The sequence below is a fragment of the Paroedura picta genome, chromosome 7 (genome assembly GCF_049243985.1).
Source record: "Paroedura picta isolate Pp20150507F chromosome 7, Ppicta_v3.0, whole genome shotgun sequence".
In the NCBI taxonomy this organism is placed as follows: Eukaryota; Metazoa; Chordata; class Lepidosauria; order Squamata; family Gekkonidae; genus Paroedura; species Paroedura picta.
The window spans coordinates 31,609,480-31,626,884 of NC_135375.1; the positions used below are offsets into that span (position 1 = coordinate 31,609,480).

The 17,405-nt window shown below is 48.0% G+C and overlaps 1 protein-coding gene and 1 non-coding gene across 5 annotated transcripts in view; one reads left to right on the forward strand and one right to left on the reverse strand.

Moving 5' to 3' along the window:
• PIK3R1 (phosphoinositide-3-kinase regulatory subunit 1) overlaps positions 1–17,405 on the forward strand; it is a 69,529-nt gene that overhangs the window by 24,696 nt on the left and 27,428 nt on the right. Inside the window, exon 1 of one of the 4 annotated variants that reach the window (XM_077347296.1) lies at positions 14,175–14,334. The exons of the other annotated variants lie outside the window; for them this stretch is intronic. Coding sequence (XP_077203411.1) covers positions 14,190–14,334 — 145 coding nt within the window. The 5' untranslated portion in view covers positions 14,175–14,189. Of the gene's footprint in view, positions 1–14,174; positions 14,335–17,405 lie in introns of those variants that run through there. 4 annotated transcript variants of the gene reach the window in all.
• TRNAV-UAC (transfer RNA valine (anticodon UAC)) lies at positions 12,305–12,373 on the reverse strand. The gene has a single exon. It is a non-coding gene; the product is annotated as a tRNA-Val (tRNA).

Below are 17,405 nucleotides of genomic sequence, written 5' to 3' on the forward strand. Positions count from 1 at the left end.
TGCCCCACTAAATTTGAGAAAGACCGGCTTTATACCCACGAGTTATTTCTTGAATGTTCATTAGGCTGGTATTTTAACACAACAGAGCAGAATAATAACAGTTTGGTGTTTCAGAGTATATCGGTACTTTTGTCAGTGGGTGCTGTGAGCAGTAGAGTTTCACATAACATTTTTTTTTCCTGTGGATATAGGAGGAAATGTGAGCTGTATGACTTGTTTGGAAGATGATAATAAGTGGGCTTTCTCACTCTGTTGTACTGGCTCACTGGGAAAATATAACAAACCAGATTCTGTTGACTGATGTTTCATTAGGCTGTTCCCCATGCTTAAGCAGTTGATAGTGATTGCTTCTTGGTATAAATTTCACAACAAACATTTTTAGTTTCTTTATGGCTTCAGTTCAGGTATTCTACAACTACTAGAACGACTTCTGTGTCAGATTCATTATGCTTAATTCATATGTGCCTCTGATAGAACAGCTGCTTACTTTACACAAAAGCTGCAAATCATTTCCCACAGATGGCCGTGTGCAAGGCCGTAAGGTACTTTTTATACGAGAAAAAGATTAAATTTTACCAAGGTGCTTAACAAAGGGAACTGCCCACAGTTTGGGGACAAGACAATCCATAGTGAAGAGAATAACTAAGTGATCTTAGTGCTGAGGTAGAAAAGTTAGGCAATTGCCACATCAGTTCACCTGGAAGCAGCTTTAATTGGTGCATCGTTTTGTACATTGGCCGGTATAGTGCCACTTTGGCGTGAATAATACGCGACTCACCTCTTTGGCAAATAACTGGCCACGGCGTTTATTGAAACTACTCCCGCTGGAGGGTTGGCGCAGCATCCAGGATGAGCCTGGCCTAAGCAGTGAACGCACTGCCTCCCCAGAGTCCACACCCATCAGAGTTCGTCAACACACCCCCGCTGGGGATTACGTAACTCCGTCTATTGGACTCCTACCAGGGAGATGATCCAGGTAGGGGGCCAAAGGGCGCGCACCTCCTTGGTTACCCCAAGGATCATCTGGTCATCAAACAAGCTACGGAGACATACCCCGCTGGGCATGCCCTAGCTTGTTACTGACCGCCCCCATTTACGGGGGCCCCGACCCCTTGGGGAGGCCGATCGCACACCGGCTCCCCATACAGGCTCATTCCTGAATGCCTACCCGCCGTGACGAAACAACAATCCAACTTAAATCATAAAATAGGGAGGGAGGGTGGGACGCTTGCTTGCCCCAGACGCGAGTGGCGGGAAGCAGGAGGGCGGGGCCTAGCTAGGCTGAACCGCCCTCCTCCGTCACGCCGCTCGCGCCGCCGCCCGCGGCGCGAGCGCGCAGCCAGCGCCGCAGGAGCGAGCCGCTCCGTTCACGCCGGCCCCTTCCCGGCCAACGGGCGGCTGGGGTAAGTCCCGCCGCCAATTGGCCGGTATAGTGCCACTTTGGCGTGAATAATACGCGACTCACCTCTTTGGCAAATAACTGGCCACGGCGTTTATTGAAACTACTCCCGCTGGAGGGTTGGCGCAGCATCCAGGATGAGCCTGGCCTAAGCAGTGAACGCACTGCCTCCCCAGAGTCCACACCCATCAGAGTTCGTCAACACACCCCCGCTGGGGATTACGTAACTCCGTCTATTGGACTCCTACCAGGGAGATGATCCAGGTAGGGGGCCAAAGGGCGCGCACCTCCTTGGTTACCCCAAGGATCATCTGGTCATCAAACAAGCTACGGAGACATACCCCGCTGGGCATGCCCTAGCTTGTTACTGACCGCCCCCATTTACGGGGGCCCCGACCCCTTGGGGAGGCCGATCGCACACCGGCTCCCCATACAGGCTCATTCCTGAATGCCTACCCGCCACAGAACGCCTTAGCGTTCCCGCCAACCCTAAACCCTGCAGGGCAGACATGATGCCCCACCTGACATCTTGCAGCCAGAGATCATGACCCCAGTCAGACAGGTGCACGCCATCCGGGCGGTATAACGCTGCCACCTGCCAATCTATATCGGGATGACGAATGATTCCCCCTCCCAAACTTTCAACTATTTTAATAACTGAACGATTAACTTTGTTCTTAGCTCGATTCACGATCGAAGCCTTCTTAACACTTCGCCAACTTCGCCGACTCAACAATGTCGACCAAATAATAAACGTCTTGGGCAGCCGAAAATGTAGAATGCGCAAATCGTCAGCCATCAGCTGAATCAAACGGCATCCCGGTGTGTCTGGAATGTCATTTTCGCCGAGCTGGATGACCATGATAACGGGTGGGCCCCACCGATGCACCTCCGCAGATGTTATGTCGAACAAGGAGCACCATTTCATGCCGCGATGACCGCTCCAGATGCATCGGATGTGCTCTTCCAGCCCAAGATGAACATTCCAGCCAGATTCTGCTGCGTATCTGCCGGCCCAGTAAACAATACTGTGCCCCACCACGAACACCGTCTTTTCCGGCAGGCATAATCCTAGGACAGGGAACAAGTTAATCAATCATATCTGGGCGAATGTACCGTCGAAAGGCCCCTGAACGCCACCTCCCCAGATGCAGAATCTGGGATTCCCCAGCTCCGTCCTGATGTGCCTGCGTAGCTGCCCCGATCCGGAAGGAGTGGGTGCCAAATAACTCGGCATTCATCCCCACTGCACTTATGCACGATTTCAAAATGCCCACCAATTGATACCTGGAAAAGCATTCCTGGTTCTTATGAATAAAGAGGGCCCCTTCCCCATCAGGCCGGAGCATTAAATACCTGGAAACCCATACCACCGGGCAAATCTCCCGCTCAGATGATGGAGGGATGAACACCGCCGTGCCACGTCCCACCTGATCAGTTTTGGATCTGCGGAGTGTGATCCTTAATCCCTCTGAGGTGACCCGTATGTCGCCCTTCATGAAATGTGCCTTACCCACGCCTTTCTTAGAAGGGGCCACCAACTCGCTGCAGCGAAAGGCCCCAAAAAATGCCATGGTAAAGGCGGCCCCAGCTAGAAAAACCTCGTAAGCATCAAAACATACCCTAGGCAATGATTGTAAAAGTCGTGCCAACAACGCTTTTGTAATGGGCCGCCTGGCATCCGCGACAGTTGGAGAGTCCCTCCCCCAGCCTTTTATGGCCCTGCGTGCCAAAACAGAGGACCCAGGGTCCCAACCCCCTCTCAACTGGCTGTGAAAAGATAGCCCGGCTAGCGTGACCCTCATGGTCTTGGGAGATAAACCTCGAACCCGCAGATGCGCTAAAAACTGAAGCAGGAGTCTTTCGTTCATGGGCCAATGATCAAAATGGCCTAAGTTCGCAGCAAATGACGTAAAACTGTGGGCTGCCCTCCGATAGGCGTGCAGAGTGGAAGGAGCCAAGGATCCTGTCACGCCTTGCAGGATCAATCGCCGCCAAGTTCCCAGAGGTCTTCTGGAAATTCGTCCGGGTCCAGGTTCGCTCCGGGGGCCAACTGCCGAAACCTCTCGTCCTGAAAACGAGAGAGGGCGTCGGCCACCTCGTTGTGAACACCGGAAACATGTGACGCCCTGAATGTAACATTCAGGCGGAGGCATATGAGAACGAACCTGCGCACTAAGTTCATGACTCGCGGCGAGCGAGACGTCTGCTTGTTCACCACATGAACCACCCCCTGGTTGTCACACCAGAAGGTGACCCGTTTGTTGGTAAATAAATTACCCCAAAGTGATACTGCTACCACAATGGGGAACAGCTCCAAAAATGTGAGATCCCGCCGGACCTCCCCCCCCCATGTCTTAGGCCAACGCTGTGCGCACCATCGTTTTCCATAAAACACCCCGAAGCCCAAGGCTCCAGAGGCATCAGAATGAACCTGCAGACAGTCAGCTAAGGAAAGCGGTACTTGCCAAATCGCCACTCCGTTAAAAGACTCTAAGAAGTCCAACCACACCTGCAGGTCACTCTTTATGTGCCTAGATATGCGTATGTGGTGGTGCGGGAGCTTAACTCCTGACATGGCGTGTGCTAAACGGGCGCAGAATGCTCGTCCCGGTGTGATGACCTTACACGCAAAGTTGAGATGCCCAAGCAACCGCTGCATCTCCTTCAAGGTGCACTTTGAACGCCCAACCATGACTGACAGTAGCTGCTGCAAAGCTCGTACCTTGTCAGCAGGTAACCTGGACGTCCCTTGTATGGAGTCCAGTTCTATCCCCAAATATGATAGACGTGCCGCGGGCCCCTCGGTCTTGTTGGCTGCTAGAGGCACTCCCAAAGCGGCTGCCAGGGCTTGAAAGGTGGCTAGGCGGAATGCGCAGGCTTCAGAATTGCGTGGCCCCGTAAAAAAGAAGTCGTCCAAATAATGAGTGACCTCCGTGAAGCCCCCCCGGCGCTGAACCGCCCACTCCAGAAACGTACTGAACGTCTCAAACGCCGCGCATGCTATGGAACATCCCATGGGCATGGCCTTGTCAACATACCATTGACCTTGAAACTGCAAGCCCAACAGCTCAAAGTCTCCCGGATACACGGGCAGCAACCGAAATGCTGACTGTATGTCGCATTTCGCCATGAGAGCCCCCCGCCCGCACGCACGCACCAAAGCCACTGCCCGGTCGAATGGGGCATAACGCACTGTGCATAATTCGTGATCAATGCCATCATTAATAGATGACCCCCTGGGATATGACAAGTGGTGTATCAATCGAAACTCACCAGGCTCCTTTTTTGGCACCACCCCTAGCGGTGACACCCGGAGCCGCGGGAGGGGCCGCCTGGCAAACGGGCCGGCCATCCTTCCTTCCCCGCACTCTTTCTCTAGTTTTTTGGCCACTATATCTGGCCTGGCACACGCCGATTTCAAATTGTTGCACTGAGTGGCAACCCGCGGACCCGTATACGGGATCCGAAAACCTTCCCCAAAGCCCTGCCTGAGGTATTCTGCCGCTGACCTATCTGGGTAGTGTGACAACCATTTAGCCAATTCAGGCAAACTTACCGGTGTTGGGGCCAAGCTGTGGAGTAAATCGGTTCCTGCCTTATGCAGCTTTGTTAGTGTTGGAATTGGCTGTTCCCGACCCTCCGTCTTTCTTCCCGGAAGGCCGGGCCCCTCGAAAGGGCGCCTGTGAGTTCGGTTTCGTGCAAGAAGGGAGAGGATGACCCCCACCACATGCCTCACACTTATGATCGAATTTGCAACGTCTGCGGCGGCAGCCTTTATTATTGAAGTCCCAGCAAGGCAATCCTACTGACCGCCTCCCGGAACCCCCTGAACGACCCCTCTCCAAAGGTCTGCGCGCACTGGGCCCCACGTACACCATCCATAGATCTGTGTCCTTTAAGTCCCACCTAGTATCAGGGTTCTGGGATGCCATTTCTCTGAAAACTCTATCGTAATCCATAGCGGCGTCATCGCCTGCTAGGTTACGTGCTTCTAAAATGTGGGCTTGATAGCGAACTAGATGCCAGGCCCTCTCTGGGTAGGCCCCCACAATGAGGGCTAGATATTCGGTAAAGCCCCTCATCCAGTTCTCAAAGGTTCTTTCGGATGCAGCAGCTTCTTTTTGCCGCTTTCTATCCCGATGGCTGCCTGTATCCCCTCCGTCACCCCGTCCCCTGATTAATGAAAATAGATCCACGAAATAGCCCTCCAAGGCCCTCTCGCGGATCTTGGCCCTGAGGTGCACCCCAGGTGGCGCCTCAGGCGCCTTAAATTTTATAGGCGGCCGCCTGTCCTTTTCCCGGATCCCTGCTTCGTCCAGCAGGCGATTTGAATTGGAACGCCTGGCGTCCAACCATGCCGGTATCCCCGGCACATATGACCCCTCCAACCAATACCATCCCTCACGCCGGATGTCCGTCCCCTCTTCCCCAGAAGAGGACTCACCCGACGACGGGCTGTTACGTGCGGAGCGTCTGCGTTTGCGGCTGGAAGCTCCCTGGTGCTTCGAGCGCCCGGCTCCGTGCTTACGACCCTTTTGCTTTGAGACACGAATCGATACATTATCACTTGTGCTGGACCCCGATGAAGAGTTGGATCGAGAAGGCTCCCTCCGTCTAGTTTTAGACTCCGAAAAACGCTCCAAGGCCTGCGCATAACCCTGCCAATATAGTGCGCTGCCCCGAGGAGATCCATCTTGTGCCTCCTTCCTATCCCCCTCCCGTGATGACGAGCCGTTAGAGCCCAGAGTGTCTGAGCGGTCTGCACTGTCAGAGGAAGAACGACTGTGCCCCGCATCACCCCAGCTGGCCCTGCGCCGGGCCAAGCTGGGTCGCGGTTCTGCGGACCTAGCCGATGACCCAGAGGGAGGCCGCCGAGATCTATGGCGCCCTCTGCGCTCTGGTCGCTCAACTGGAGAAACGTTCCCCTCATTATATTCCCCTTCTGAACTACTAATCAGCGCCCGCGGCCGGGAGCTCCGTCGCATGCCGGAGCCGGACCGGCGCCGTCCTACTGGCTCTGCCTCGCGGGGCCTAGTGCTTGCCGAAGGCTGCTTACACCCAGTGGACCTTGATTTTCTAGTTCCCTTTCCACCACTGGGGCTCGCATCCCTCCTATCCCTGGCGGGAGCCACTGTATCCCTTGAAGAGCCTGGCCTGCTGCTGCTCTTATCCTTATTTCCCACTCCCCGAGGAGTTGGCACTGCTGGCAGCCAGGCTTCCCGGGCCTTAGATGCGCTGGCCCGCCGTTGCGGCCGACATGCTTCAGACGGCATGCCACCCTCTGAGGCTCCAATGCCCCCCGCCCCTCTGCCGCGCTCTGCCCCCGCCTTCTTAGTGGCTTTGCCACCCCCGGGCCTGTTCTTGGGGGCCATCTCACTCACCCGCTCTAACCGCGCTGGTCCGCCCCACTTGAAAATGTGTTTTTTTTTTTTTTTTTTTTTGTACGCGCGCGCGCCTAAATAGGCCCCAGCCCGCTCCTGTCTAAACCGCCGATCTCGGACGCGACCGCGACTAATTCGCCTCCTAACCCCCCGCCGAAAATCGCTTCCCGCCTCTGAGGCCTAGCGCGCCAAAAATCCCGCTCCGGAGCAAGGCTGCAAACGTCCAGCCGCTTGCTTGCCCCAGACGCGAGTGGCGGGAAGCAGGAGGGCGGGGCCTAGCTAGGCTGAACCGCCCTCCTCCGTCACGCCGCTCGCGCCGCCGCCCGCGGCGCGAGCGCGCAGCCAGCGCCGCAGGAGCGAGCCGCTCCGTTCACGCCGGCCCCTTCCCGGCCAACGGGCGGCTGGGGTAAGTCCCGCCGCCAATTGCTGTAAGATTCAGGGGAAAGGCTAATTAGAGTACATCTTGTTCTAACTTCATGCTCAATGTCAATATGATAAAATTATGTACAAAGTATGCTTTCAGGTCCTGTGGGTTTGAGGTAGCACCATTGCGTTCAGGAATAAGAACACTGGCCTATTAGAAGAAAAGGTCACCCACAGCAAGATCTGCTAACTAAACTATTTTCTGTTGAAGAGTTCAAAGAAGGAAAACTTTGATTTCTCCCTAAAAGGGGAGCTGTTTCAGAGAGCTTTTCAATTTACGGTCCAGCATCCTGATCCTAAGTATTTTCTGGCTGCAGTGCAATTTTATTGTAGTTACTGCTGTTTAAAAATTGGAACAAAGGCAAAATGCTTTTCTGCCTATATGAAATAACCTGGACAAGCTGTTTCGTTGGCTGCTGATAATGTTGTCACTGTGTTTATAGAGTTATTAGTATTCCAGCAGGGTTATATTTAATCCTCCTGGGAATGGAGACAGTTGAGTGGAAAGATTTTGACTACCTTCCCCTTCCAGCTGCATTCCCCTGTACCCCCAAATGCCACTCCCAGGAGATGGGAGGGGACCTTTGGAAGCTAAGGGGTATGATACAGGAGACTGTAGCAAGGGAAGCCAGCAAAAACCTTCCCTATCCCACTGTTGTGTTAACTTTCCCTCTCTAGTTTTATCCTGCACTATTCCTTGAAAGTCTCCTGAGGTTCAGGAGTAGCCAGGAGAAGCAACATAACTACCTTGCAGTACTGATGGAAAGATTACCCCCCCCCCCAGTTATTACATTTATTCTTTACCTTTCTTTTCTTCATGAACATCCATGTTGCATAGATATGCTCCCTAGGAAGTTGCATGCCCAACTTCTCAACAGACCCCAAACCTGCTTAGCTCCTGTCAGGTTGTTGTATCACATGCTCCCAGGGAGTATTTCTAAAGAGGGGTGAGTGAAAGTAATGGTAACAGCAGCGCTATAAAAATGGCCCGTAGGGGGAGTAGAATATAACAGACACTTTAACTGCAGACATGTTTAAAAAAAAACGGTTCTCGTTAGAGCCAGCAAAAAACATCTGTTGTCTTATTTATAGCTCCCGTTTCCAAGAAGTATATTCTATAGCAGATGAAAAAGTGGATGACAGCTCATAATTCATAAAGTTACCAAAGCCTAATCTGATAGAACATCATGTACAAAACTCCGCCCCGCCTCCCAGACAATATTGCTTCCTTTTAACGCAAGCAGGGCATAGCAACACACGGAACAGACCTCCAATTTACACATTTGTTAGAATACTTGGTGTAGAAGTTTGTAAAATGCTGCCTTGAAGCCCTCTGCCCTGAAGACACATTTGGCTGGCAAGTTTTCAATGTGTACCATTGCCTTCTTGGTGGTTTTTTTTCCCCTTTGAAACTGAGACCTCTTCTTGCATGACATGCCTGTTATAAGATTGTTTTTACAATAGCAGAGAAATTGGTGAGGAATATTTTCTGTACAGTGTACCAGAACTTGCCCTGGCCTGGCTAGCCTGATCTCATCAGATCTCAGAAGTTAAGTAGGGCTCATGCTTGAATGGGAGTGCGCCAAAGAATATCAGGGTCGTTACAGAGGCAGGCAATGGCAAACCATCTCTGGGTGTTCCTTGTGATGAAAGCCATGTGGGGTTGCCATAAATCAACTGCAACTTGACAGCAAAAAAAAAAAAAACCTTACTGGAGTTTTCATAATTATTTTCCAGCAATTTTCCATCATTATTTCCCTTGCATGTCCTGAAGGGAGTTGGGTATAAATTTTCAGACCTGTCTAAATTCCATCCCTTACTGTTCTCGTAAGCTCTGGTATACCATTGTTGTCTATGTAGACTATAGAGAAAGGAGATTATGTGGTATGTTTGAATTACCCATTTCACTGCACTGTCTTTTAAAATATGAACTTCCTTCTTTGGAAGTTTTTAAGTAGAGGCTAGATAGCCATCTGACAGAAATGCTGCTTCTATGACATTAGGCACAATGTAAGTGGGTGGGCAGAAAGGATTGTGTCTGAGCTTGGCTCTTGTGGCCCTTTCTTGCATGCCCAGGGAAGTGTTGAGTGCCACTTTGGGATCAGAAGGTGAATTTCTTCCAGATCAGACTGACCAAAGATTCTGTTGTTGTTGTTTTTTTTTTGGGGGGGGGAAGGGGGGATCATCTAGACATGGAATTGTGGTCACTGTGGGTGGGCAGATAGTTGTGAATTACCTGCATTCTGTGGGGGGTTGGACTAGATGGCCCTGGAGAACCCTCCCAACTCTATGATTTTATGATTCTTTGGATTCCTTTAGTCTAAATAACTGAATGACTGGGATTAATCTTCTAAGTTTCTGTTGGCAGAATTCCAAAATGCATGCTGTAGCATCATTACACAATTACACTATGTAATTGTTCTTTTTGTTCTCCAAACTCTTATTGGATTAATCATGCAAGAAATAACCTAGTACTTTACATCGACTAGAGATGATTTCTGGAAACAGAAAAATCACTTTTGAGCTACATTGTATACAATATTTTAAAAATAATAGAATAAATGCAGACACTGTTTAAATCCTGTAAGGTTAATGATGTTCATGAATGTTTTTTTTAAATACACCTGTTAATATATCACAGCCATTCCAGAAAAATATGGATCGGTCAAATCCTTTTTTAAAATAAATGTGATGGAAACTTTTCATTGAACCAAAACTATTTAGTCAAGACACTCTGCTTCGTTACTTATCTTTATTGCACACACAGAAACTTTAACCAGATATTAACAGCATCACAAAAGATTCAAATATATCAAAATAAATAACCTGCAAGGACAAAACAGTCGAGAAGGATTGTTTTCTAGTTTAAAATCAGAGTATGTTTATAAAACAGCTTAGAATACTGTCACATAGTGTTAAGTATAAAGTGTATATAATCTTTATAAATGTATACTGTAAGCTTTATAATATACTTCTAAAATTCAGTAGTACAACTAGCTACATTCTCTTTAAAAGAAGCACTTTCTATAAGAAATTCTCAAGCACAAGTAATTAGGTGTTGGACAGAAACATGTGTAAGTGGATGACAATCAACTCTCTCCCTTTTCCATCAAGATCCAAGGAAGCTGAGGAGCAATCTATCCAGTGTCTAGACTCTAGAGCAGGGGTAGTCAAACTGCAGCCCTCCAGATGTCCATGGACTACAATTCTCATGAGCCCCTGCCAACATTCACTGGCAGGGGCCCTTGGAATTGTAGTCCATGGACATCTGGAGGGCCGCAGTTCGACTACCCCTGCTCTTGAGGCTCTGAGAGACTGGATAGGGGTAAACAAACGAACATTAAACACAGACAAAACAGTGGTGCTGTGGGTCAGGGGTGAATGGAAAAGGCATTCAGCCTGCATAGGATAGAGTTGCATCTAAAAAGAGCAAGCTCACAGCTCAGATGTACTTCTGGATGCCTAGTTGACTCGGATGGCCAGGTGATAGAGGTAACCCAGACATCACTTGTGAGGCCTCATTTCAAACATCACTTTTGCCTTCAGCTCAGTGGGAATCCACACAATGGCTTCCTTGGCAGCTGATTCTGCCCTGTGGAACTCGTTCCAATCTGCAGGATGGATGGCTCGCTCCTTAAGAGGCTGCGTAGCCCCAGTTGAAAACGTTTTATTCCAAAAGGCTTGTTAAAGTCAGATTTTCTCCAATATTTTTTTTCAGAGGCTGTTGATTGGATATTTTCATATTCATAGAATCATAGAATCATAGAGTTGGAAGGGGCCATACAGGCCATCTAGTCCAACCCCCTGCTCAACGCAGGATCAGCCCAAAGCATCCTAAAGCATCCAAGAAAAGTGTGTATCCAGCCTTTGCTTGAAGACTGCCAGTGAGGGGGAGTTCACCATATTGATTTTGTGTGGCTTAAAATATTTTGTAAGCTGCCTTGAAACATGCTTGACTTACTTCAGAGTATCATGCCCCTTCAGTGAATGCTAAAGGTTCATGCTCAGAATATTTAAGTTTTTTCTTCATTGAAAACAGGAAAGGAGCTAATTCTCAGAACATCAGAATGGTAGAGAGAAGTTCTGTTTTCATGGTTGTTAATTCTGAATGCCTCATAGAGTTTTCAAGGAAAGGGATGTTAAGGCCCACTCTACAGTTTTCAAGTAAACTGTGTGTTCAGTTCTCTAGGAATTCTCTGGGGTCACTAATGGCATGGATTGTCTTGCATGACATAGATCTTTCTGTAGTGGGTGAATGCCAGGTCATTAATTTCCACAATTAAGTTCATTGCTGATAAAGCAGTCATTACTAGTTCCATGCTAAAGATATATGATGCAATCCCAGAGATGGTAAAATGTACTTCAAGTCCCATCTGAATAGATAAGGGGCCACGGGAAGGCATGTACACAGCTATGCTTCCCAGTTATATTCTACACAGTCATGCCACATCTGGGGTTTCTTGAAGCCTGAAGAATGTTTCAGGGGTGATGACTATGATCCAGTGCAGGCGTAGTCAAACTGCGGCCCTCCAGATGTCCATGGACTACAATTCCCAGGAGCCCCCTGCCAGCATTCGCTGGCAGGGGGCTCCTGGGAATTGTAGTCCATGGACATCTGGAGGGCCGCAGTTTGACTACCCCTGATCCAGTGAGTACAGATCAGTTGAGTACAGATAGCATGCCATATCCTAGAATAATTCCTAGATAATTTAATTGGGGGAGTAAGGCTGAAAACAACTAAATTGGTTTCAGAATACAAAAAAAAGAACTTTCTCTCAAAAGCTTAAAACCAGCTGGAGCAGCCTTATACTGAATCAGACTTTTGGTTCTTAATGTCAACGGCAACAGCTTTCCGGGGTCTCAGGTGGAGGTCATTCACATCACGTCCTTCCTAATCCTTTTAGCTGGAGGTGCCAGGAATAGGACCTTGAATGTTGTAACATCAAGCCACATCCCTTATCCTAAAGTTGATCCAGTCGCTTTCACATGAAGTCACATTCTGCAGGATCTGCACATCAAGGTCCATATTGTCAACTTGGACTGGTGGCAGATCTCCAGTCTCCGGCAGAGGTCTTACACATCACCTATAACCTGGACCTGGAGATACCAGGGATTGAACCTGGGACCTTCTGCTTGTAAAGCAGAGGCTCTTCCACTGAACCATGGCTCTTGCTATTGTTTTTCTCAGAATTGTTTTCCTTTCTTCTGTCCCTTCTTCCCTTCCCCTGTAAATGAGAAAACAGTTTTGAAACTGTTGAACTGAAAAAAGTAGCTTGAAATGAGCAAGGCTAATGGCAAGTGGGTCACCCTGCTAGGCCAGGGGTAGTCAAACTGGCAGGGGCTCATGGGCAGGGGCTCATGGGAATTGTAGTCCATGGACATCTGGAGGGCCGCAGTTTGACTACCCATGTGCTGGGCACAAAGAAACCACAGCTAGACTGTTTCCATACTGGAGGTTTTGCACCAGGCTGCAGGCTGGGATTTGAGTCAGGGAAGGTTACCCCACCTCTTCCTGCTCCCACATGGGGAAGCACTTTGCCCAGTGCACCTTATCCACCCCAGATTTGTGCTCCCGCAAAGGAGCCAGGGCAGCAAAGTTCCCAGTAGGGTTGTGCAGAGTGATCCTGATCTGGACCGCTTTGGCCAAGGCCGCCTCAGACTGTGTCAACCTTGGCCGAAGCCGCCTCAGACTGCTTCGCCTCAACTGAGGTGCTTCGGCCGAGGCACCAAAGGCAACGGGTGGTGCGCCACATCAGCGCACAGTGGAGGGGTGGGAGGGAGACATTGCGCCAATATGGTATGTTGGTGGTGCACTGTGCTGGTGCAGGGCGGGTGGAGTGGGGGGAGGCATCTCTTCCAGTGCATCGTGTCAGCAGCGCACTGCGCTAGCACAGTGGGGCAGGGCAGGAGGAAGACATTGTGCTGGCGGGGTGGGGGAGACATCTGTGCTGGCGCAGCGCATCAGCAGTGCAGTGCGGCGGGGTGCAGTGCAGTGTGGCGGGGCTGCTGAAGGTAAGTTTGCTGTTCCAAAGCAGCTGCCGAGGCATCAAAGCAGGTCGCTCCAGCTCCGGCGTTTCCAGTGGGGAGGGCGGCTCAGACCGCCATGAACCAATCTGTCACCAGAGTGGTCCTGATCTGGCTCCGAAGCAGCTGCTTCAGGTCAGAGCACCCAGCCCTAGTTCCCAGTGTATAAACGGTCCTAGTGGCATATAACTAATTGGTATATCTATATAGAGGGTATATAATAACTTCATATCATGCTTGCTGTGCATGAGAGTCACTGACAGTCTAGGAGAAATGAAAAGATCGGGTGATTTGGGTTTAGATTTAAACTGGAAATGTTAGCCCATAATCTCCTTTATACCTTCTAGTAAATGAGCCTTTTTTCCACAATGTATCTTGTTACATTTCAAAGGGCAGGTTAGGTTATAATTTCTGTCCTGTTCACTCTCATGCTTCCTCCAGCAGTAATGAACGATTTGGCTCAGACGCTTGCAGATTCAATCTTCCAGCTTTAACTTTCCATAGGTCCTTGCCAGGTAATAACTCTGAAATATATCTTTTTACTGAGAACTCCTCCAAAAGGTGCAGCTGCGTGCCGGTTTCGTCTTGCAGTTTGTAGCTATGTTGGCAGAGCTTAGAGGCAAGGTATGTTGGTCAGCTCCCACACGTTGCTGTTGCTAAATGCTGTCCAGGCCTGCCTTTGCTAGTGAGAGGGAAGAGCATGTGGATTGGAGGGCATTGCAACGTCTGTGCCATCTGATTGGCTATCACTGTGGCGAGGTAAAAATAGAACCTGTGGAAAATCCTGCATTTCTGACATGTCATCAGAAGCTTCCCTTAACCTGGGATAAATGCTTAATGACTAGTGAAGAAGGCACGAGGAGCTTTCCAAGACACCCCTAGCACCGTGTACATTTTGGAGACAGTGGGATTTAAAAGCAATGAAATCAAAGTAACCTTTGCTTTGTGTAAAGTGTAATATGATTACTTTAAGTGAAAAACTGATACTGGATTGCAGCAAAGGGATCTGCAAAGTTGCCCAGGTTCTGAAGAATGGACTTGGGTCTCCAAGGCTCTGTGCTGCATTACAGCACGCTTCAAAGCAAAAGATAATTTTAAAGCCAGGTATCGGTTGCAAACTGTTTGTCAGCTTTTATTATGTGCATGTGCTCCCTGAAAATGGCATGCTGAAAGTGGGGCTCCTTTCTCACTGTATATCATTTGATGTGTGTGGAGTCTTCTGCTCTGTTACACCTAATCCATATTCAGAGTTTGTTTTGGCTTTGGAAGTTGAAATCCTTACTTCTCCCCCTGATGTGCTGCTGGGGAATGTCAGCGTTTCGAAAATTAAAAGCACCAAGAACAAACCTGGCCGCCTTCTGCTTAAATGTTATAGAATGGCATTTAGTTCTAAGAATGCTGTAAACTGTTTCGTTTGGCAGGCTTAACACTTCTTGAGGGCTTTTTGTTTTTGTTTTGCTTTGTTTTGCTTTCCTTTAAATGACTAATTTTCAGGGTTTTTTTTCAAAGGTGGAAAGTTTACTGTTGAAAGCACCAGATCAGTGTAAGAGCATGGGATCATTATATGCAGAAACAGTATAGTTGGCTGCTTGGGAGCATTATTTTTTTTAATTCAAAAATGTTGTAATATAACTTCCTGTACCACTATTTCAGGTTGATGGTCATTTGCGTTTCTCATTTATCACTTCACCATATTCCATTTGTATGCTTTTGAAATGTTAACTTTTCTTTAAAAATAAAATTTACAGAATTAGTTTTGTTTAAGTGGGATGAGTCTTAGATTTAAAAAGTTAGATGAAGCAAAATAAGCTGTTTGCAGCAGAAAGCAAACTGTAAGAACCGTTTGAACTCAATGGTGCCTTTAAGACCAACATTTTATTCAAGCTTTCACGTGCAAGCTCATACCTCAAATAAAAAACTTGTTCTTAAAGTTTGTTCTGCTGCTGCAGACCAACATGGCTACCCACTGATTGTAAGAATATGTTCAACTCCATATTGCACTATTTTGCTAATTACAGTAGTCAGAACAAGTTAAGAAGCAATGTTTTAATACTTACAAATGCTATAAAATTATAGGGCCTATGCATATTTATGGAAGTGTTCTGGTTTCATGAAAGTTCGTATTAATCCAGTGCTAATGCCCCTCAGGGAAGAGTGTTTCGGATCAATATCATCCTCATCGCCTGGGAAGAATGGTCAGATACCCAAATCTGTTGTTAAATACATGGCAAGGGGGTGTAGTTTGAGGGCTCCCGGGTGCTAGAAGCTTTGAACATTCCATTTGGCTGTTTTGGTTTCCCAGTTGACATAGAACTTGTGTCGCCTGGTTGTATACATGGCTTTTAAAACCGAATTGGCTTTTGTGTGAAGAAAGACAGCAAAAGAGACATTGCATATATGGTGTATATCGAATCCTTAGCCCTGCTTTGGAGGTTCTGGATTGCTTCTGGTGAAAGACTTTAGATCTGGGCTGAGAAGAATAAGAGCTTTTATGATATGCTTTCCTTGCAGAATCCACTAGAGGGAGTAAGAGGCAGTATAATTCCCCTTCATGTTTGCTTTTATAAATGCAGCTTCATGCACGACTTGTATTAACTACTCTTGTGGGAAAATTTACATCCGTGGCCATGTATGCCTATATTGAGAAGATGTAATTGTCAGTACATTCATTGATTCAGTTCTGATTTACATACATGGATTGCATGTACTTTTTATTTATAAAACAAGATGTTTCTAGCAGTGGTTGGATGAGGATATGGTTTGAAACAGCTTAGTTCTCGAGGAACAAACATAGCTTCTTTAAAATGCCCATACTATTACTTTGTCTTCACAAATAATATATTTAAACTGGCTGCACCATGCTTTGAAAATCATTTCAAAGAGCTTCCCCCCCAACTGGACAGCTTCGAAAATTTCCTCCAGGCTCTTTTTAGATTTAGATTCTGTGACTTCATCACTGATGACGACAGAGTTAAATAACTGATCCTATTGTGATTCTGTACAAAGCAAAGAAAGCTCTAACAGCTTTTTAAATAAGCTGCTTCAATGTTTACTGCAAACATTTTAAATCATTGTACGGCTGCTCTGCAAAAGAAGGTGTGTAGGTAAAAGGGGGGATTGTTTGTTTGTTTGTTCTATGTTTATATTGAGTGCACTTAAGGAGTGAACCTACTCCTGCCAATGCAGACGCATGGCTTCCGAAATAGAGATGCCTGAGCATGGGAAGGCAGTGCCTGTGAAAGGCAATGATTTGTAGAGTCAGTAGTAAGGAAGCCAGTGCAGAGAAGGGGGGTATAATGTTACCAGCAAAGAATGAAGAAACAAGCAGGGTTTCCCCGTGTTCTAAATAAGTAAATAAAACTTGTGAGTTATAAGCAGCCAGCTCTATGGCTTTCTGTGCCAGTCACCAGCCCAGTGTAGCTGGGTAGCCTTGGCAGAATGCATATCAGTGCACCCTTTGCCCGTAGGAAGCCCTGCCTATGTCATGTGAGGAAGTTCACTGTTAGTAAAGTGAGCCCTTAGCCCAATGGAGACTTTGCGAGGACATCGAAAGGCAGAGAGGCAGGGAAGGTTGGATAGCAGTATGTTAGGAAGAAGTGATATAGTAGGCATCCTGTAGGGTTGGGCGCCAGGATCCTGAAGCTGCAAAGAATGAGATGGGGCACAGGAATGCAGATTTGTGCCATATATCCCTGGTCTGCCCAGTGCTGATGGATCTTGCATGTAGCACCTGGCTTTCATGGGTGGCCAGCATTCTGTCAAGGCCCTCTGATGGCGAGCTGTGCACCATGTCCAGCAGACACCCTTATCAATCACATTGAGGGAGGGGGTCAGAGTTCAAAGGTTGCTGGGAAAGGTGTGGCTGGATCACACAGTTAGGCAACCCTAGAAGGTGTTCCATTTGCCTAGCAACATGCCCATGAGTGGGTTTAATGAAGCCAGATCATTTTGGTAACCCTTCAAGGCCATCTTACTGATGTTCTATGGATTTAAAGAGTTCTATAAAGGAAAGGTAGCAATGCCAGAAGAATTTCCAGGTCAGATTTTCTCATTTTAAATAATTATTTAAATATATAATTTGAGATTTGGGGCTGAAATCCCGTTCCTTTTAAAACAACGTTGTTATGTAAGATTCTAATACGCAAGCAATGACCAATGAGCAAACTGTTTACATA